This window comes from Gobio gobio, assembly GCF_949357685.1.
Source record: "Gobio gobio genome assembly, chromosome: 9".
In the NCBI taxonomy this organism is placed as follows: domain Eukaryota; kingdom Metazoa; phylum Chordata; class Actinopteri; order Cypriniformes; family Gobionidae; genus Gobio; species Gobio gobio.
In genome coordinates, this window is record NC_137115.1 from 40692592 (window position 1) to 40714969 (window position 22378).

Below are 22378 nucleotides of genomic sequence, written 5' to 3' on the forward strand. Positions count from 1 at the left end.
TCACATGCTGTACCAGATCAAATGAGTCCATAAGGCTCAAAAATTCTTTGGCTAAAGCGTTATCTGGACAACATACATGTATGTTAAAATCCCCAAGGATTAAAAGTCTATCAAAATTGGGGATTGTTCCCGAATCAGAAAATTCATTAATAAAATCTTTGTGTGGTTTAGGTGGTCGATAGATGACTGAAATTGCCACAGGATTATCCAATTCTAATACAAATAACAGAAGTTCAAAACCAAGATAAACATCAGTCACTACCCTCCGACAGCGATAGATTATTGGAACCGGATTTCGGTACCCAACCCTAATCCTGAAGCACTGCTAGCGACCCACACAACCGGTGACCCAACACCAAGTCATTTGGCTTGCTTGTGCACTGACACGTATGACAAGTTTTAATAAACTGAGCTACATCCCGCTTCAAACGTGGCCAGACAAAATAACGGAGTATGCGATCATAAGTTTTACGAACACCCATATGACCTGCCACATCACCATGTGAAGTTTGCAACACTTTATTTCGCAACGTAGTAGGTACAACTACTTGAAAAACTGGTTCTCCTAGACCCTGATCACAGTATGGAATCCATTTCCTGACCAACGATAAACTGATCGCGCGTTGTATTTCCGACGCACTTCAAGTAGATCGGTGGGGGGAGATTGATGAGGGGGACTGGGAAGAGGCGGGGGTATCATTAATACATTTTGGCGCCCCTATGGATGAGTGGCGCCCCTAGCATTTGCCTATTCCGCCTATGCCACGGGCCGGCCCTGCTTTTCATCATCAAAGGGAGTGGTAAATTAGACTGAACTTGGACAGGTAGTTGATTTCTGTAGAAATATTACTAAGCATAGAAAACGTGTTTAATGATAGCGTTGTGCTCCCTCCCATCTGGTTATAAGGCTCTGGTCTGTTTTACAGATGGTTAATCAGAGGTTTTTGTTGCTTTGCAAACATCACTATGGAAAAGCAGCAGAGAAATGAATTCAGGTAAGCTTTATTTTTTATTTTTCATGTATCAAACTTATATTAAATAATTAAAATCTAGATTGCCACAAACATTAAATTATGCAGCAAAATGCTTATTTCACATTATACTTGTTTACATTTTTAATATTCCACTTTCTCCAAAATGTATTTCTTTTTAAAGAACAATTATTTACCTATTCCTGGTAGCATTTTATATAATATATCAAATGTATGTGTGTGTAATGTGTATATATAAGTGTGTGTAAATATGAATATGTATAAAAGTTCATTATATGTGTGTGTGTGTGTGTGCGTGTGTGTGTGTTTTCAAATCTTCCATTAAGCTATTCCCTTTTTTTCCCCTTTCAAAACAGGCGATCTTGGGATGCGTGCAGGGAAGTGCCAATCATTCAAGATGAACAGACACCAAAGAAACGAGTGCAGTGTTTGAAATGGTTCTCGTGTGCCATTGTTGGTGTACTCGTCTTTGTCCTTGCGCTGCTCAGTAAAGTGAGCTGCTTTGTTAATCATTGGCTAATCATTTTGGGATGATAGGATAACATTTAACTTATCTATTTAATATTAAACAAAAGGCTCGGTTAGACTGAATTTTTTTCTTTTTTTACAGACATCATTTCTGCTTTTGATAACATTTGGGAACAATCAAACTCAGATAATATGTCCAGAAAAAAAGCCAACCGCCCTACTTGGCATTGGCTTCGTTCTGGTTGGGCCGAGTGTTCTCCTTCTGCTAAAAAGCACATGGAAGTTCATTTTCAAGAGTGCGACCATGCCCTCTAAAAAAACATTTTTTTGGGTAAGCAAACAGAGTTTTTGATTAACAGATGTATAGTAGGCGATGAACCTGATTGTTACTGCCATAACCTTTCTGACTTTGAATTTGACCTTTGCTCTAGGTCCTGTGTGTTGAGTTCCTGGTAGCATTGGGAGCTGCAATTCTAACAATAGTAGCCATGCCACACTTTGACATTGTCACTAATGTGATGATCCTAAACAGCGTGAGCATCCTGTCAGCAGTGTTCCAGGTCGTCGCTGAGTGCCTCGCCAAAGAGAGGAAACGGCTTATAATGCTCCCCGTATGCTCCATTTTCTTAATCGTCCTGGGTTATGTCCTTTTTGCAGTCAATTATCTGGTATTCGAACATTCCCCTCAGATGAAAGTATCAATTGGCCTTGCCATCATGGGGACCATCTTGGTTTCTGTGAACTGGTGGGAGAACTACAGCGCGCTCTTCTCCATCTCATCTCTAGAGGACATTTCCAAAGACATTGCTCAGTCCCGTAATGTGGTGTGCATCATCTCCAGTTTGATGAGAATCCTGATTACTTCAGCTGTGGTTGGAGCTTACATTGCTCTGTCAGGTCAGAACTGGAAATCGGTCAAAATCGTCTTCGAAGTGGTTGTTATTTCATTGGTGGCGATCCAGATTGCATCCTCTGCGCTGTGCCACTGGTTTGTAGTTGTGGCTTGCAAGATGCACGCCCTGCACCGAAGCTTCGCCTTGCCCATGTGCCTGGCCTCGATTTCAGTTTTGGCAGTGTTTTTTTCCCCACTTGCAGTCACACTCACAGAGTCTAATCATTCTACCTGTTTTGAGAACATTCAGGCGAAACCCAGTGACACATTGTTGCTTTTGATGTTGACTGATGCTCAGGAGTACAGGAGGACTGGCGTGTTTGATCTGCTCTGCTCTGAGCTGGTGGTTGGGACTCATGCTCAGTACATTTTACATCTGGTTTCTGAAGATCCATCGAATTGAGAGAACCCAAGATCTGTTTGTGCGACGCATGTATGAAGGAGCGTTTCTGGAGCAGTCCATGTTGCTGAACACCCGTTTTGAAATCAGAAAGAGAATCAAGGAGAAAAAGCGGTGAGCGTTTCAACTTTCTAAGTATGGCTGCATATATTGTTAAAGGGATAGTTCACCCAAAAATGTCATCATTTACTCACCCTCAAGTTGTTCCAAACCTGCTTGAATTTCTTTCATACAGAAATGTATACAGGTTTGGAACAACTTGAGCGTGACTAAATGATGACAGAATTAAATTTTTGGAAAATTAGCAAGGAACTATTCCTTTAATACATCAGCCAATATTAGAGATTTTTTAAATTATCTGTATCGATATTGACTATTTAATGGTGCATTCTCATTGTTTTTTACATTTATACACTGTAAAAAAAAAAAAATCAGGTTTCCAATTGAAAATTTTCAAGTGACCGATCACATCTACATTTTTCAGTTGGCCAAATTGAATTTCTGTGAATTGATGCAATTTAATTCACAGAAATTCAATTTGGCCAACTAAAAAATTTAGATGTGATCGGTCACTTGAAAATTTTCAATTAGAGACCTGATTTTTTTTTATAGTGTATTATCTGACTCTTCATGTCAGTCTATAAAAACATGAATAATTTAATAACACTGCTAAATGTAAAGTAATTAAATATCCATTTACATACTGTACATTAATGTTGCGATGCCTAATTTCACTTGTGTCATTTAAAATGATTCATTTTGGTTTTTTATATTTTAAAGAATTTTATAAATTCTTTTATTTTGCTTTAATTTTTATATATTTAGGCAAATTAGACAAAATTATCTTAATCAAAGCATTTTACATTAAATGTGTTCCCATTAAAAATGACAAATGAGATCTTTGTAACACTTTATAATAAGGTTTCATTAGTTAACATTAGTTAACTACATATGAACTCTAATGAACTGCACTTCTACAACATTTATTAATCTTTGTTAATGTTAATTTCAACATTTACTAATACATAATTAAAATCAAAAGTTGTATTTGTTAACATTGGTTAATGCTCTGTGAACTAGCATGGACAAACAATGAACAGCTGTATTTTTATAAACTAACATTAACAAAGATCAATAAATACTATTACAAATGTATTGCTCATGAGTAGTTCATGTTTGTTACCTAATGTTAACAAATGAAACCTTATTGTTAGTGTTGCCGAAATCTCTTTAATGTCAAAACGTCAGTGAGATTAAAAGGAGGGCAAATGGAGATTTTGCTAAAGTCTCCTTCCTTCTCAAATGTTTCGTCTGACAAAAAGGCTGTAATCTCACATGTATCCCCTCTATAGTTTTAAAAGAGTTTCAGCATTTGAAACTGTGCTTGCATTTACCAAAATTCCAAAGTTTGCAATAAAACTCTATTTCAATAGAATTTCAATATGAACTCAAACACATCTCATCACATTCTTCCAAATGTATCTCGACTATGCCACGCACAGTACCTTTATAGCTTTATACTCTTACTGTATGTCAACAATTGATTAATAACTAGCTTCCAATTTTACATATGTGACAAAGTTAGTAATTAAATGATATCTGAGAGCAACCTCTGAGCAATTCTAATTTTAAAATATGTAATCCTCAGTGCAAAAGAAACCATCAGAGTATTTCTGTGTGCTACGATGTGGCATGAGACCTACGATGAAATGATGAAGATAATCATCTCTATGTTCAGGTAAACATAGGCTACACTTACTCAACTTGTAAAATTCAGTCTCAATTGAATTGCAACTGCAATACTATTTATTTTACTACCAGGCTTGATAAATACAGGCCCAAGACCGACAAACACAGCGATGTCGAGTTTGAATTCCATGTTTATTTTGATGATGCTTTCATGGATGTTGATAATGGAAGGCAGCGGCATGCGAACGAATACGCTGAAATTCTTGTGGATGTAATTAAAGAAGTTTACACGTAAGAATCCACCTTCATTTGATCTGTTTATGCGTACTGAGAATTTGTATGCAAAAACTAATCTACTAATACTTCACATGCATTAGCATTTTCAGTGAGGAGGATCCATGTATATTCAAGCAGGCGCCACCACTACCGTGGCAGAAGATCATAAACACCCCCTATGGAGGTCGGCTGGAATACACCCTCCCTAAAGGCAATGTGATGATGGTTCACCTCAAAGACAAGCAACTTATCCGTCACAAAAAAAGATGGTCTCAGGTAAGAGTCATTAAAGGAACACTCCACTATTTTTGAAAATAGGCTCATTTTCCAACTCCCCTAGAGTTAAACAATTGAGTTTTAATGTTTTCGAATCCATTCAGCCGATCTCCGGATCTGGCGGTAGCCCTTTTAGCATCGCATAGCATAGATCATTGAATCTGATTAGACCGTTAGCATCTCGCTCAAAAAAATGACCAGAGTTTCGATATTTTTCCTATTTAAAACTCAACACTTCTGTAGTTACATCATGTACTAAGACCGACGGAAAATGAAAAGTTACGATTTTCTAGGCCGATATGGCAAGGAACTATACTCTCATTCCTGCGTAACAATCAAGGAACTTTGCTGCCGTACCATGGGTGCAGCGGCGCAATGATATTACGCAGTGCCTGAAAATAGTCCCCAGCTAGGTAACTTCCAACGTGACCGGCACTAAGTTTGTGTAGTTCCAGGTATTCTGGTTCAAATAGATACGGTTCAGGATCTGCACCAAAGTAAATATCTTCTGAATTGTCTCTCAAATGTCTCCATGGTTACAAGGCACGCTCCTTGTGCAAGCAAGTTGTCACAATGGTTATGTTGATGGAAGTTAACCTATTTTCAGGCGCTGCGTAATATCATTGTGCCGCTGCACCCATGGTATGGCAGCAAAGTTCCTTGATTATTATGCGCTGGTATGAGAGAATAGTTCCTAGCCATATCGGGCTAGAAAAATCTCAACTCTTCATTTTCTGTCGGTCTTAGTACACAATGTAACTACAGAAGAGTCAAGGAAAAATATCGAAACTCTTTGGTCATTTTTTTGGAGCGAGATGCTAAAGATCTAATAAGATTCAATGATCTATGCTAAGCTTTGCTAAAGGTGCTACCGCCAGACCAGGAGATCGGCTAAATGGATTCGAAATCGGTTAAACTAGTGTTCCTTTAAAGGTGCTGTTAAACACAGGTGCAGATGTTTGGCACCCGTAAACAGAACTAATTGCCCGTGTTTGCAGATAATGTACTTGTATTACATTCTTGGCTGGAGACTTAACGGACAGTACTTAAAAAAGTTTGAGGAAAGAGAAGAACTGGATTCCCTAAAGGAGAAACTGAAGGTTAGAGGCTTAACTTTAAACTTCACCATGCATTTCTAATACAATATTAGCTAGACTCTGGATGTTTTTTATACTCCTTAGAGAGAAAAGGATAACACGTATATCTTGGCCCTGGATGGGGATACTGATTTCCAGCCGTGTGCAGTCATGCTGTTAATTGACAGACTGAAACTATACCCAGAGGTTGGGGCTGCCTGTGGCAGGATTCATCCAACAGGCACAGGTTGGATATATATTAAGTACAAACCATTGTTATCAGCTCATTTTTATTGTTTTAGATTAATTTCTTAAATGTTTCATTGTTTCTAAATATCTAGTGTGCAGAATATGTACACTGCATGCAAAGGTTTTGGGTCAGTAAGAATTTTTTTTTTTTTTAAAGAAATTAATACTTTCAGCAAGGGCACATTTATTTGATCAAAAGTGACAGTAAAGACATTTATAATGTTACAAACGATTTCTATAAAAGCTGTTATTTTTTAACATTTTATCAAAGAATCACGGTTATATATTAAACTTTTAACCAGAAAAAACTAATAACTAATAATGATTTTTTTTAATCATTCAAGAGAGTCAAAATAATAAATAAATATAGATTTTTTTAATGAAATAAAAATAACAACCAAATATGAGCTGTATGTATCATCTGTAGGGATAGAGGCAAATTCCAATTATGAAATCTATAGACCATTTGGGTTTTTGCAAACAGCGATTATGATTTTTTTTTTTGTGAAAGTTCTACAGTCAGAACAAATAAAAGGTGATTTCGAGTTTTTTACAATTCTGCCTTTTTTTCTTGCAGTTGCTAGAAACTGTAGAGCAAATACATTATGAATCATATGAGTTGCACATGTGAACCTTATGTAGATCTATTGTTTACATCAAATTCATGTTTTATTAGTATGATAATCGTCGCAGTTTCATCAGTCCAGTCTAAAGCCACAATATGTCATTTTTTGCCGTTAGAGATCACTTATTCAAAACAAAGCCGTAGTTTGATGACACCTTGATTTCGCTGAGCTTTTATCATGCCGCACGTACACGGTCCGTGTCCTGGTTAAAATTCTTACATATTGTGTCTTTAATGGCTTGCAACCATAAACGTTTGCGTTTCAAAGGCTTTTTTTACAGATCATTATTACACTTAAAATAAATAGTAAATCAAAAAAATATGCAAAGCTTTTTTCCTTAATTGTTTCTTGTTGACATCTAAAACCATGCATCCAAATACAGTGTGGTATTTTTCAGCAAATTCATCTGTCATTTGGTAGAAACTAGTCAAATTAGCTAAATGCACATATAGGCCTAGACATGCACTTATCTTTGAAAACTATGGAAACGTGTACATTAAATATGGTACAATATTTAACCACATCCACTCATCTATTCTAAATAAAAATGCACTTGTGACTACTTATGTATAGTATAGATTATAAACTGACTAATAAGATAATATGCTTGAAGGGCCCATGGTGTGGTATCAGAAGTTTGAATATGCGGTAGGCCACTGGCTGCAAAAGACTGCGGAGCACGTGTTCGGCTCTGTACTGTGCAGCCCTGGATGTTTCAGTCTTTTCAGAGGAGCCGCACTCATGGACGACAACGTCATGAAGAGGTATACAACTAAAGCAACTGAAGCCAGCCACTACGTCCAGTATGATCAAGGTAATGTCTACATGAAGCTAACCACATGATATCAATTCAGCCTAAACTAAACTAATTCACCCTCCTTTTGGTGTAATGTCAGGTGAGGACCGTTGGCTGTGCACTCTGCTGCTGCAGCAGGGGTGGAGGGTTGAGTATAACGCTGCATCTGATGCCTACACCAATGCGCCGCAGGATTTTAATGAGTTCTACAACCAGCGCAGACGCTGGGGACCTTCTACCATGGCCAACACCATCGATCTCTTGGGCTCAGGAGGACTGACCTCTCAGAGGAACAGCTCTATCTCAAAACTTTACATATTGTACCAGATTATCAGCATGGCAGCTTCCATCTTGGGCCCTGCCACTATCTGTCTCATGATATCAGGTAAAGTTTTGCATGGAAAAATGGTCATTTATGCACATTAGATTCATTATGCTGTAGCAGTAGTGCTTTTAAGGTACTATTAAAGTGCTTTCTTTATCTTGCAGGAAGCTTTGTGTTCATTTTGCAATTGGATAATAAAATAGCTCTTGCTTTGGCTATAGTGCCCCCTGCTGTCTATCTCATCTTATGCTTCAAATTGAAATCTGACATGCAGATTAAAATTGCAGCATTTATGAGTGTCCTCTACGCATTTCTCATGGCGGGAACTGTTCTCTGCATCATAGGTAATGGCTGTGTCTTTTTTTTTTAAACATGTTTTGTTTTTTAAATACCCATTCTTTTCAGTTTTTACATACACTACCATTCAAAAGGTCAGTGAGATTTTTTTGCTGAATAAATGCATATATTTATTCAGCAAATATGCATTCAATTAATAAAAAGTGACGGTAAAAACTTTTAACTTTTGTTACAAAATAATTGGGTTTCAAATAAATGCTGTTCTTTTGAACTTTCTGTTCATCATAGAATCCTGATTTTTTTTTTTTTACTTTTTTCAATGTTGATAGTAGTAATAATAATTGTTTCTTAAACCACCAAATTAGTACATTAGCTTCTGAAAATTCAGCTTTGCCATCACAAGCATAAATTATATTTTAAAATATATTAAAATAGAATACAGTCCTTTTAAAATATATTATATTTCATAATATTACAGTTTTTACTATTTTTTTGATCAAATAAATGTAGCCTTGGTCAGCATAAGAGACTTATTTCAGACCATTAGACCCCAAACCTTTGAACGGTAGTGTATGTTTTAGTCCATCAATATGTTTAGACTGCAGGTACTATCTAGGCTTGGAATTATAGACTAAAAAGCTACAAAACTCTCATTTTGAATTCATGAGGTCTCTAAATATTCATGTCAAGAGAGCAAGCATGTAAAGTAGCTGAATGTCTTGATGGGTGACAAATGCATCTCTATCTCTCCTCATCTTAACTCTCATAGGTGATTTAGTGAAGCAAAAAACGTTTATGACCCCCAGTGGTCTGTTCCTCATCGGCATGGTGGTGTTGTACCTCATCACGGCAGCTTTACACCCTCAGGAGTTCTCACTGGTCATCTATGGATTGTTATACTTCCTCTGCATTCCCAGCGGGTATTTACTCTTAGCCATTTACTCTATAGTCAACATGAACAATGTCACGTGGGGCACTCGTGAAACCGGCGGCCAGGCTAAGACTACGGCAGTCGATACCATCAAGAAGAAGTTCATGAATGCCACATGTTGCAAATGTCCATGTTTGGAATCTGAAGAAGATTCCAGCAAGGAGATAATAACAGCAGAAACCAAAACAAAACCCGAAAAGTCAGATATTGCTTTGGAAACACAAAGGTAAAAATAGTTATTTTTCTAACTTTGCTCGGTGTTTCACTATGGGAATCGCTTGGGGCGTTTTATGCAATTTCTATACACCTGTGTATAATTTTTTTTACTATTTTTATATAATATGATTAACTTTAAGATTTTTTTAAATTATTTTTAATACTATTACTACTACTACTACTAATAATAATAATAATAATAATAATAATAATAATAATACTGTATTCCCACACTGTAGGGCACAAGAGTTCACACTCAGTCCTCATCAAAGTAAGTATGAATTCCATACTTAATATCTTAATATTCTTGCTCTTGACCTATGCTCTTGACTTGTTGAATTAGACTACTATTAAAACTGTTATATTTTGATTTCCAAAAGCTTGGATTGAACATCTGCAAGGGAAATCTTACGACTTTCCCTTGCATGAATCTGCACTTCCAATGGTAGGAAAAATACTATATATAATATTTGTAAAAAATAATAATAATAATATATATATATATATATATATATATATATATATATATATATATATATATATATATATATATATATATATATATATATATATATATATATATATATATATATATATATATATATATATATTCTGCCATAATACACTACATTTGAATGGCTTTCAATGGAGAACTTTTTTTTTTTTTTTTTTGGCCGATCTTGTTGCAGATATGTCTTTTACATATACATAATTAAATGTACTGTTTCCCCACATGCAGAATGAAATCAATTTCTGGACAGAATTGCAAAAAAAATATCTAGAACCTCTTAAAGAGAATAAAGAACAACAGGAAAAAATTGCTAATGATCTGAGAGAACTTCGAAATAAGGTAAGCCTCATAAGCTTTTCAATATGACTTGCAAAAATTAATTTGGTTTTGTCTATATTCTCTGGAACAGTAAAGTTTTGTCTCCATGCTGTTTTGCTTTTCTCTTTCATACAGGTTACATTTGCCTTTTTCTTTTGCAATGCACTTTGGCTAGTGGCAACTTTCTTCCTTGAGGCAATTGGTGACTCAATCTCCATAAAGATCCCAAAACTTTATCCTAATGGGACTCGATCCCTAACAGAAGAGTTTTCCCTTGATCCAATTGCACTGATGTTTCTACTGAGCTTTGCATTATTGCTGTTAGTGCAATTTGTTGCAATGCTATACCACAGGTAACTAAACATACACACAAGAATCAAATGACCATCACTGTGGACGATTCTGTTTTATATGCTTAAAATTGTTAGATTTTTTTTGTTTTAGTATTTCACTAAATCACAAAGTGGAGATCATACAATATATTATAAATGTAAAACCAGCCTAAAGTCTGAAGATAAATCATTCAGTTGTATTATGTTTTTTTTGTTTCAGAATCTACACATTAATCCATTTTGTGGCGTATGCCGATACAGAAGTTAAAGCTTGTAGAAAGCACTCACATCAGGTGAGCCAATGGATCACACACATAATTACCATAATGTTGTTGTTGTTGTTGTATTTTTATGAACAATGTCCACGTTTCAATAGGTTGCACAGATCCAGGACTCAAACCACCAGCTTGAGACGGATGAGCCAGACACAGGCTTATTTTTTCAGAACCCCTCTATTTTGAGAAGGGCTATCACTACAGTCTAAGGATTTTGTCCTATAGAAACTAATGTAGCACTAATAAAAATGTGAATTATTTATTTAATGTAAACCTCAATGTCTTGTTGAAGAGTAAACATGATGTCAATTAATTATTTTTTTAATTGAATTAATTACATGATATGCCAATTAATAATAAGATTAATCACAATCAATCACCTATATCAGACAGTATTTGCTAAGGAAATCAAAGATCAAAGATTTTACATTATTTTTGCAGAATAAAGCGTTGGATATTATGAACATTACATGAAGTGGCCTTTGAAGGAAATTATGTTACATGTTAAATTGACAATAATCAAAAGTATTTTAAATTATTTTTTTGTACATATTTACTGTAGAGTGTATTTAAATATATAAAAATTAATTATTCTCTCATTGTCTCGGATGTTTTAATGTTATCGAATAGAAGTTCAATTTGTGGTGTGGTGTTCAAAGTTTTGTGCCACCTGTTGAAAAGTGTTGTTTTATGTGGGTTACAATAAATTACAAAAAAAACATTGTGATACATTATACTATGAATCAACAAAATGAAAAACAAAACACTTATAGATCACAGTTTTATGCCATCATCGATGTGGCACATGAATGATGCATTTTAATTTATGTATTAATAAATTACTTGTTAATGTTTAAATGCCAATTTGACATCTATAAAGGAATTTATAAGTTATTAGATTTACTGTACTGCCAAAATTGGTCCTCAAATTGTAGGCCAAAAACACACACTCATGTCTCGTTCACTAGAGTCTTTGTGGGGACTCTCCATAGACGTAATGGTTTTTACTGTACAAACTGTTTATTCTATCCCCTTACACTAACCCTACCCATCACAGAATACTTTCTGCATTTTTACATTTAAAAAAACCCTCACTTCTGTGATTTAAAAGCTTGTTCCCTTTCAAAAGCTACACTCAATGCTGCATAAGCTTATGCAAATGGGGATGTCTTTGACATAACCAGCTGTGAAAATAGTGTGAAAACACGTCAATGAAATTGACCCGGGAGGTATTTATAGCCTCGGCTGGTGACGTCATAGGCGCACCTGCTGCACGAGGCTATAAATAGATGAGCTTCAGCTGGAGCAAACCAGGTCTTTTTGTTTTCAGACCAACTCTGTGTTATGGTGTGTTACAAAGTCTCTGAAAAAAAAAAAAAAAAATTCTCTCTCTCTTTCAAGATTCAACTCGAGATCTTTGTTAGGAGTTAGTTTTCAACATGGCAGTGTGCAGATTTCTCTCTCTTTCTCATCTCTGTTACAAAGAAACATTAGTGGAAAGAGTTCTAGTTAAATCTGATCAGTTGGAAACGAGTCAGCAGAGTAAAACGCTGTATATCCATGTTCTCTTTCAAATAACAGAACTGGATGCACACGTTTATTGCTGTGTGTGTTTGGGGAAGAGCATGCGGTTGCTGCATTGAGTCAGACGAGTGCGAGCATTGCAAGCCTTTGCAGTTAGAATGCTTTATGCTCGTCTGGGCTACTTTCAGTCCGCACCAGTTTTCGGAGCTCTCGAATGGGTTTGTTGACGAGCAAGAGACGGGTCCGTCCCTTTCGCTTGCTCGCTCAACAAATGCATGTTTCCCCGCGTGATCCCGAAGCGCGCTCCGGCGTTTCTTCGGCTCGCGCGGGGAATGATGATGAATCTCTGGGTCCGCGGACCTCGAGCAGCTGCCTGCGATCGTTCCTCACATGATAGACGAGGAATTTATCGAGGTGGTTGTTCGCGCGGTGGCCAGGGCAGTTTGTCTGGTACCGTGAATGAGAGATCCCCGAACGCAGTGAGCTTGAGGTTTCTGTCTAGAAAAAAACATTTACTTCACGTGTTTTTGTACCCTTGACGTCGACATTTTCGACTATCATGGGTGCGAAATCGCGTTGATATGTGAGAATACCCCAGGTGGGAGACGCTCACGAGCTATCTCTCGCCTGGGTCTGCATTTTCATTAAAGAGACATACCTCCCCACGAAGCCATGTAGAAAATAAACGTCGGCTGTCGTGGGCAAAGCTTATATATGTATGAATTATATATTGTATATTATTTTATATGGAATATATATATATAATATATATTGTATATGATTTATATAAGAATTATAAATATAAGGGGACAGGCTGGTGCTGTGCTGCACACAATGGCTGTCTTGCAGGCATATCAGTCTGACCTTCTGAAGGATTTGAGTGGTTCATTTGGTGACTCAGTTAACTCTGTAGTGGCCAGATTTAAAGGAGTGGAAGAAACATGAGGAAGTGTTCACTCAGTTTCTTCCTCAATGCACTCAAGGGGAGGGGCTGTCAGCCACATAACCTCTCTTCGGTCCTTCAAGATTCAGGGGGGTAATAAGCAGAGTGTGGCGAGTCGTGCTCTCCCTCGTAAAGACTGGGGACCAGCTCGTCATCCTCAACAACCTCTCAGGGCAGACCTCGGGACTGTCATCAATATAAGAAGTCCGGTGGTCAGGTGCCCAGTCTGCCCCCACGGGACAGGGCATGTCAAACATTTGCTTGCCCCACCCCGTTATCCTCAAAACCACTCCATCCCCGCCGCCTCTGGTGATTCGGGGGGGCAGTGGTTTCCAGTGAAATGTTAGACGTTCAGTGTTTAAATCCTGCTATCATCCAGGACATAGAACGTCTAACATCCCCTCAACAGGAAGTGTTAAAATTGTCACTCTCAGAGTCTCAGGCAGCGTGTGAACTTCTGCCAGGCGTTTCTGCATGGGTGTTAAGCACAGTAAAAATTAGTAAACTAATTTATTTGTCGTCCTCCGTGTTTGAACGGCGTGGTCTCCACTTCCGTGAAGGCGGAGTTGGCGTTCGTACTGTCACAAGTGACCGCAGTTACTTCCTGGTCCCCAGTAGGGTGGGGGGGTGTCCAATCTTAGATCTTCGAGTTTTAAACCGTGAAGCAGTTAAAGTACTCAAGGTTAAGATGTTACAGTGAAGGCGGTCGTGTCGCATATTCAACATTGTGATTGGATTCGGCACGATTGATCCGAAGGACGCATGTATTCGCATATAAAGACTGCCACAACACAGGAAGTTCCTGAGTTTCGCTCTTGGGGGCAAAAGCTTACCAATTTCGGGTCTTCCATTCGGCTAGCCTTGTAACCGCACGTATACGAAATGTATGGATGTATTACCGGCTCCATTGGGATTCCGGGGCATTCAAATTTTGAATTACAGAGGCGATTGCTAAAATTAGCACAATCACATGAGATGGTGCTTCAACACAGTGTGTTAGCTCATCTAGTTTCTCTAGGGTTGAGACTCAACACCAAGAAAAGTGTTCTTTCTCCTGCCCAGAGAACGACTTATCTAGGGTTTGTTCGGTTTTTGGTCACCAAGGTGGCTTGAATCAAGACCATTCAGTATTCCCTGAGAAAAGTCAGGCTAGACCAAGATCTTACTGATCATCAGAGGTCTAATGGCATCAGCATCCACGGGTTTCCCTTTGGGGTTGTTGCACATAAGACCGTTTCAGTTGTGGATCAAAGCCAGAGGACTTAGGGCCAATCCTCAGGCAAATAAAGTGGCGCGCCATGTGGCTTTGTACACTAACTATGTGGTTCAGACCCCGGTTTTTGCCTTGGGTCCCACTCTAGGCGTACCTTGTCGTCGCAAGTTGCTAACGACGGACGCTTCCCTGACGGACTGGGGTGCGGCCTTAAGTGGTCGTCCAGCCCAACGGGAATGGGAGGGTCATCAACTCAGTTGGCACATCAACTGCCTCGAGTTGACGGCTGTATTTCTGGCCCTGAAATACTTTCTCCCCCAATTGAGGGGCTGTCATGTCCTAGTGCGGGTGGACAGTACAGCTAAATATCTTAATATATAATCACCAGGGGGGTCTGTGCTCACGCTATCAGAATAGCGAGACAGATTTTTCTCTGGGCTCAGAACAAGTTCCTGTCACTCGAGCAGTGTACATTCAAGGGCGGTTGAATGTGGGAGCAGATTTACTGTCCAGACAGAGTTACAGATGGGGGGGTGGAAACTCCACCCAGAAGTAGTCAAGCAGATCTGGATCAGATTTTACAGAGCTGACCACAGGGAGTGGACCTCTTCGCCTCTTCTCAGACAGCGCAATGTCCCTGCTTCTCTCTGTCACCCAGCCCCGCTGGGTCTGGATGTGATGGTTCATACATGGCCCAAAATGCGTCTGTATGCCCTCCTTCCAGTCGCTCTGCTCCTGGGAGTTCTAGCCGGGGTTTGCCAACAAGGGTCTTGCTTCTTATCAATAGCTCTGCGTTGGTCGAACAGGGTTTGGTTCTCGGAGATGGTGTCTCTCCTCAACGGCTCGCCTTGGGCGATTCCGGCGAGGAGGGACCTTCTGTCTCAGGCAGAGGGCACGATATTCCATTCCAGGCCCGACCTGTGAAACCTTCATGTTTGGCCCCTGAAGGGCACCAACTGAGGGACACGGGGCTTTCGCCTGCAGTTATTGAGACCATCCTAAGTGCTAGAGCTTCCTCCACTCGGAAAGTTTATGCTAATAAATGTGGTGTCTTTGAAAGGTGGTGTACGACACAATGTAGATTCAGTCAACTGCCAGGTAACTTCAGTTCTGGATTTTCTGCAAGAAAAGTTGTCATCAGGCACCTGCCCCTCCACTCTCAGGGTTCATGTGGCCGCTCTTTCGGCTTGCCACGCCTTGGTGGATGGGGTGCCGCTCGGGAGACATCCTCTACTCGCTCGCTTCATTCGTGGGGTAGGCGGTTGAGGCCACCTGTTAGAACCAAGATCCCTTCATGGGACTTAGCTTTAGTCCTCGAGGGTCTGGTTGAGACCCCCTTTGAAACATTAGCTTTCCCCTCCACTCTCAGGGTTTATGTGGCCGCTCTTTTGGCTTGCCATGCCCTGGTGGATGGGGTGCCGCTTGGGAGGCATCTTCTGCCTGCTCACTTTGTTGTGCCAGGCAGTTGTGGCCTCCATTAAGAGCCAAGATCCCTTCATGGGACTTAGTTTTAGCCCTCGAGGGTCTGGTTGAGACCCCCTTTGAACCTCTAGAATCAGCGTCTGACGAACTTCTGACTCTAAAGATGGTTTTTCTTATGGCTATAACTTCTCTGAAAAGAATTGGGGACATGCAGGCTCTGTCAATATCGCCATCCTGCTTAGACTTTGCCCCAGGTTTGGTGAAAGTGATTTTGCATCCCCACCCTGACTACCTGCCTAAGGTTCCTTTGTCGACTGTACATCCTGTCACTCTTGAAACCTTCTGCCCTCTGCCGTTCACAACGCCGGATCAGGAGAAACTTCATAGACTGTGTCCAGTCCATGCTCTTCAGGCCTACGTCCACCGCACTAGCCAGTGGCGTAAGTCAGAGCAACTGTTTGTTTGCCATGGGGGCCGTAACAGAGGTTCTGCCACCATCAAACAATGTCACATTGGGTCAGGGATGCTACTGCTCTTGCCTATGAGGCGCGCGGTCAAGCTTCACCTATAGGATTAAGGGCTCACTCCACCAGGGGAGTCGCCTCTTCTACTGCGTTAGCAAGGGGTGCTCCCTTACAAAGTGTTTGTGATGCGGCAGGTTGGTCCTCTCCGCACACATTCTTAAGACTTTATAGCTTGGATGCTCATGCCACTCTGGGCTCTCATGTCCTTGAGTCGACATCACAGGCTAATGCCTGAGGCTTCTTGCGTTCTTGTGCACACCTACACAACCGTAAGGGGTCCAGGCACCATCAAGCACGGCGGCGTGGGTATTCTCGTTCCCATTTGCATAAGCTTATGCAGCATTGAGTGTAGCTTTTGAAAGGGAACACTTGGGGTTACTTGACTGTAACCCTGTTCCCTGATAAAGCGGAACGAGATGCTGCATTGCTAGGCCGTGCTGATGATGCTTCAGGACTGGTCTTCAAACAAAGAAGATCTGGTTTGCTCCAGCTGAAGCTCATCTATTTATAGCCTCGTGCAGCAGGTGCGCCTATGACGTCACCAGCCGAGGCTATAAATACCTCCCGGGTCAATTTCATTGACGTGTTTTCACACTATTTTCACAGCTGGTTATGTCAAAGACATCCCCATTTGCATAAGCTTATGCAGCATCTCGTTCCGCTTTATCAGGGAACAGGGTTACAGTCAAGTAACCCCAAGTGTTTTCTCATGGGGACCTCAATTTAGGTCCCCCACAGTGTCACGAGTCCCCATGAGTCTGTGCACATTCAGGTCCCCACCAGGATAGAAAAACATGAACACACACAAAAGGTAAAGTCAACGTTTATTTAGATAAAGATCTTGGACACTTTCTAATATTTGTTAAACTAATGGTAAATACAATGGTACAATAAAATCAGCATCAACTATGCCTGTGTAGAGTATTTTGCCTCTACACACTAGCACAACTTTCTAAACAATTATACAAAAATGGTAACCCTTCATAATAACTTTCAATAATAAGTTAATAAATATGATAAGCTTAGATCAGTAGTCCATTTACATTCAAACATGAATATATATGAATTCCATTTTTTTTTTAAATAGGCTCATTTTCCAACTCCCCTATAGAGTTAAACAGTTGAGTTTTACCGTTTTCGAATCCATTCAGCCGATCTCCGGGTCTAGTGGTAGCAATTTTAGCATAGCTTAGCCTAGATCATTGAATCTGATTAGACCCTTAGCATCTCGCTCAAAAATGACCAAAGAGTTTCGATATTTTTCCTATTTAAAACTTGACTCTTCTGTAGTTACAAGACCGACGGAAAATGAAAAGTTGCGATTTTCTAGGCCGATATGGCTAGGAACGTTACTTTGATTCCTGCGTAATAATCAAGGAACTTTGTGCCATACCATAGGTGCAGCGGTGCAATGATATTACGCAGCACTTGAAAATAGGCTAACTTCTGTAAACATAACCAACATGACAACCTGCTTGCATAGAGAGTGTGCTGGGGACAATTTTCAGGCGCTGCGTAATATCATTGCACCTGCTGAAACTGCCTGATTGAAACTCTTTGGTCATTTTTGAGCGAGATGCTAATGGTCTAATCAGATTCAATGATCTATGCTAAGCTATGCTAAAAGTGTTACCGCCTGACCCAGAGATCGGCTGAATGGATTCGAAAACGGTAAAACTCAACTGTTTAACTCTAGGGGAGTTGGAAAATGAGCCTATTCCTTTAATGTACATTCACTAATGATCTGCTAACCATATGCAATGTAATGTTTGTTAATGTCATTAATGAAAGTTTTGACCCCAAAAATTATACAATATTTACATTTTTACTGCTATTGTGCTATTTCACATCACAATAGCACTATGTTAGAGGACCGCAAGTAGGCCTACTGACAGATTTAGTACCAAAACAAAAGGTTAAAGGCGGAGCTATGAATTATTAAATACTGGTTCTCAGGGGAAAGTTCTGTCTATGTTCATGAATTCGGCATCAGGATAGACCAGGAATCCAGAGAAGGTCGTGTAACGTCCCTGGTTGCTGTAAACGGCGTATCCATCATCCTGCTGACTGTACAGCCAGACGCTGTCTCCTCTTTTCAGTGACAACAGCAGACTCTGACTCTGCATCTCCCTCCGCCGTGACAAGTCCTCGTCGAACACCATGGCCTTCACCTCCCCTCTGCCCGTCATCAGCTTCACCGACAATGCCCGACGAGGGTGTTTCCCTACAGTAAACGCAAAGTAGTACGCACCGGGGAAGTGGCAGTTGAAACGTCCGGATGTTTTGTTAAAATGGCCGCCAATGTTAACATATTCCACGTCAAATGTGAGAGCTTCTCTTTCGCGACGCCCTTTGCTTTCTCCCAGCGCTGATGATGTTCTTACCACTGAAAACGCTGAACGCGGTTCCTCCCTGGTTGTTCTTCTCCAATCATAATGGGCATATATGGGGGGAGGACAACCTGGAAGATTGAGGCCTGGAGGAGACAGGTGGTTATTGAGATATCCAACAGACGATGTGGAGTCTGGGTAGATGAGATAACCGCTAAATGTGATGTATGGTCCAACGTTGCTGTAGATGGCGTAGTCGGGATTCTCATGAAGCAGCAAGTAGACCGTATCCATGGGCTTCAGACTGACCATCACACTCTGGCTCTGCACCTTGCGACCCAGGTTCCGGTATCCGTCGTACGCCATGGCCTGCACCTCCAATCCGTTCTTCACCAGCATGACAGACAGCAACTTCTTCGGAAACTTTCCCACTGTGAAGGAGAAGTAGTACGCACCAGGCAGGCGGCATCGGAAACTGCCCGTATCTGGGTTGAAGTCATCACCGATGTTGACCAGAAGGCGGTCAAAGGTCACAGCCCGTTGAGTGCCACCCAACACGCTGCTGCTACGTGTGGCGGAAAAGGCTGAGCGCGGGCCTGAAGTCATTGGGGTGATGTTGAGGGACGCTACACAGCCCAGACATGTGACCAGCCCAAGTAAACAGGAAACACCACTGCTTGGTCTCCATAATGTCACACCAGCTGCAGTGGGGAAAAAAAGACATCGTTATCATTACCAAAGATCTTCAATGTCACTTCTTGGCACTGTTGAATGAAAATGTAAAATTGTTCTCAAGCCACTCGAAGTTAAAGTTAGTTGAAAATGACAGCCATAGGAAATTAATGGGAAATATAAAAAAGACGCTAGTAATGCCCGGAAATGCCCTTGTAAGCAACTAGGGAATATACACAGATCAGGCATAACATTATTACCACTGACAGGTGGAGTGAATAACACTGATTATCTTTTCATCCCGGCACCTGTTAGTGGGTGGGATATATTAGGCAGCAAGTGAACATTTTGTCCTCAAAGTTGGTGTGTTAGAAGCAGGAAAAATGGGCAAGCGTAAGTATTTGAGCAAGTTTGACAAAGTCCAAATTGTGATGGCTAGACGACTGGGTCAGAGCATCTCCAAAACTGCAGCTCTTGTGGGGTGTTCCCGGTCTGTAGTGGTCGGTATCTATCAAAAGTGGTCCAAGGAAGGAACAGTGGTGAACCGGCGACAGGGTCATGGGCGGCCAAGGCTCATTGATGCACGTGGGGAGCGAAGGCTGGTCCGTGTGTGTGGTTCAATCAAACAGACGAGCTACTGTAGCTCAAATTGCTCAAGAAGTTAATGCTGGTTCTGATAAAAATATGTCAGAATACACAGTGCATCGCAGTTTATTGCATATGGGGCTGCATAGCCACAGACCAGTCAGGGTGCCCATGCTGACCACTGTCCACCGCCGAAAGGACCAACAGTGGGCACGTGAGCATCAGAACTGGACCACGGAGCAATGGAAGAAGGTGGCCTGGTCTGATGAATCACATTTTCTTACGTGGATGTCTGGGTGCGTGTGTGTCGCATACCTGGGGGACACATGGCACCAGGATGCACTATGGAAAGAAGGCAAGCCGACAGAGGCAGTGTGATGCTTTGGGCACTGTTCTGCTGGGAAACCTTGGGTCTTTGACATGTACCACCTACCTAAGCATTGTTGCAGACCATGTACACCCTATCATGGAAACGGTTTTCTCTGGTGGCTGTGGCCTCTTTCAGCAGGATAATGAATGCGCCCTGCCACAAAGCAAAAATGGTTCAGGAATGGTTTGAGGAGCACAAAAATGAGTTTGAGGTGTTGACTTGGCCTCCAAATTCCCCAGATCTCAATCCAATCGAGCATCTGTGGGATGTGCTGAACAAACAAGTACACCTCAAGTACTACCACAGCACACCTTCAGGGGTCTAGTGGAGTCCATGCCTCGACGGGTCAGGGCTTCTTTGGCAGCAAAAGGGGGACCAACACAATATTAGGAAGTGGTCATAATGCTACGCCTGATCGGTGTATAGGGATCTAGTGGTTGCAGTATATATAGTATGACATGATTTTCTTTCATTCTCCCATCAGATTGCACCAATCTGCATTCTATGCATTAGATTTTAAATAACTCATGCTCTATTTTTAACTTAAACACTGTATTAATTGAAAATAAATACTAAAATATTATAAATTAAAAAAATATGAATAACTTTTTTATGATATGTGTATTATTATTTATGTAGATATAAATGGTAAATATTTCAGAGCTGAATATTGTCTAGTACAATGAAATCCCCTCAAAATACTTTCATTTAAAAAAAGTTATGCTTATTGTCTTTGGTTTACAAGTGTGACACCTAATAGGAATAGCAAATGGTTAAATAAAGATTTGTATTTTATCTAAAGTCTTTTTTTCCCTTTTAATCACTTGAAAAAACAACTTCAAAGTCCTGCACCTCTGGCATATGGAAATGTGTAATGAACTGGTTAAAATGCCATATAACCATGCTAGGAAGTTAGGTTTAGCGCTGTCAGAATAGATTCTGCCGTTCATATCAAGTGCTCAGTGGAAGCAGTAGTCCCTCTAATTCAGCTGGCATTGTCTGTTCACAGTGTGCACCGGGAAAAGGCAGTAGATTAGACATTGGTTCATCTGCTCCTATGTGCTGGAACAAAGGCATATTTGGGAAGGAGAATTGAAACATGTCATGGGTGCAGATCCATGGGAGACTTCATGGTCAGGTGAAGACCCAGTCAGTTAGTAACAGATAAGGAACACACCGAAGACCACAATAAGACACATTAAGGACCAATTAGTGAACAAGGGGTCGCTAGTATTTCCACTCGTTTTGACTTACTGTGGTTGACAATCAGGAAAGGTTTAGCCAATCATGTGATATTCCTCTGTACCTACTTTTTTATATTTCTACTTTTACTTGTTTTAAGAGTAAAGTAATAACTAATAATAATTACAAAATTGTCCCTGTTCCTTATGCACCCTAAACATAATTAAAGATTTCTTTATTAATCAGTTTTCATAAGATAAAGACGTCATAAAGTATCAAACTAAAACTTTAATGTTAAGCATGTTTTTTAGATATTAAAAGGCCTAAAGGGTCTCAGAGTCTAAGTTTCAGTATTTCAATGTAAGATCTACTCATCCACCCTTACTTTTGCTGTGTAATATAAATAAATATGAATGCTTTTTAATATAGTAAAATGTAGACAAATGTTTAAAATGTTTTTTGTTAAACGTATAACGAAAAAAAGGCCTATCAATCTTAATGTTTTAGCTAAGTTTTATGACTAATTGGAATTGCTAATATTAAACAGGTGTTATTAAACAGGTTGTTATTCAATATAAATGAAACATGACATTGTAGAATGCACTATAAAAGAAGAAAAGTATTTGAGCAATATTTGAGCATAACTCATAATGATTAAAGACAATAAG

General features: G+C 40.0%; 2 protein-coding genes across 2 annotated transcripts; one reads left to right on the plus strand and one right to left on the minus strand.

Annotated features, from left to right (window-relative positions):
- Positions 1 to 966: 966 nt before the first annotated feature.
- On the plus strand, positions 967 to 11154 carry LOC307132022 (chitin synthase chs-1-like; the record flags this gene model as incomplete). The annotated part of the gene is made up of 20 exons (XM_079826156.1): positions 967 to 995; positions 1349 to 1484; positions 1892 to 2071; positions 2150 to 2698; positions 2742 to 2866; positions 4401 to 4490; positions 4574 to 4732; positions 4819 to 4993; positions 5992 to 6093; positions 6175 to 6316; positions 7558 to 7758; positions 7841 to 8125; positions 8230 to 8409; positions 9132 to 9519; positions 9749 to 9780; positions 9890 to 9954; positions 10249 to 10359; positions 10474 to 10658; positions 10891 to 10963; positions 11047 to 11154. 20 exons carry the CDS (start codon positions 967 to 969, stop codon positions 11152 to 11154), a joined length of 3315 nt encoding a protein of 1104 aa, XP_079682282.1.
- A 7369-nt stretch (positions 11155 to 18523) lies between these two features.
- Positions 18524 to 19507, minus strand: c1qtnf13 (C1q and TNF related 13; the record flags this gene model as incomplete). Its single annotated transcript, XM_079824764.1, has 1 exon — positions 18524 to 19507. One exon carries the CDS (start codon positions 19505 to 19507, stop codon positions 18524 to 18526), a length of 984 nt encoding a protein of 327 aa, XP_079680890.1.
- Positions 19508 to 22378: the final 2871 nt, after the last annotated feature.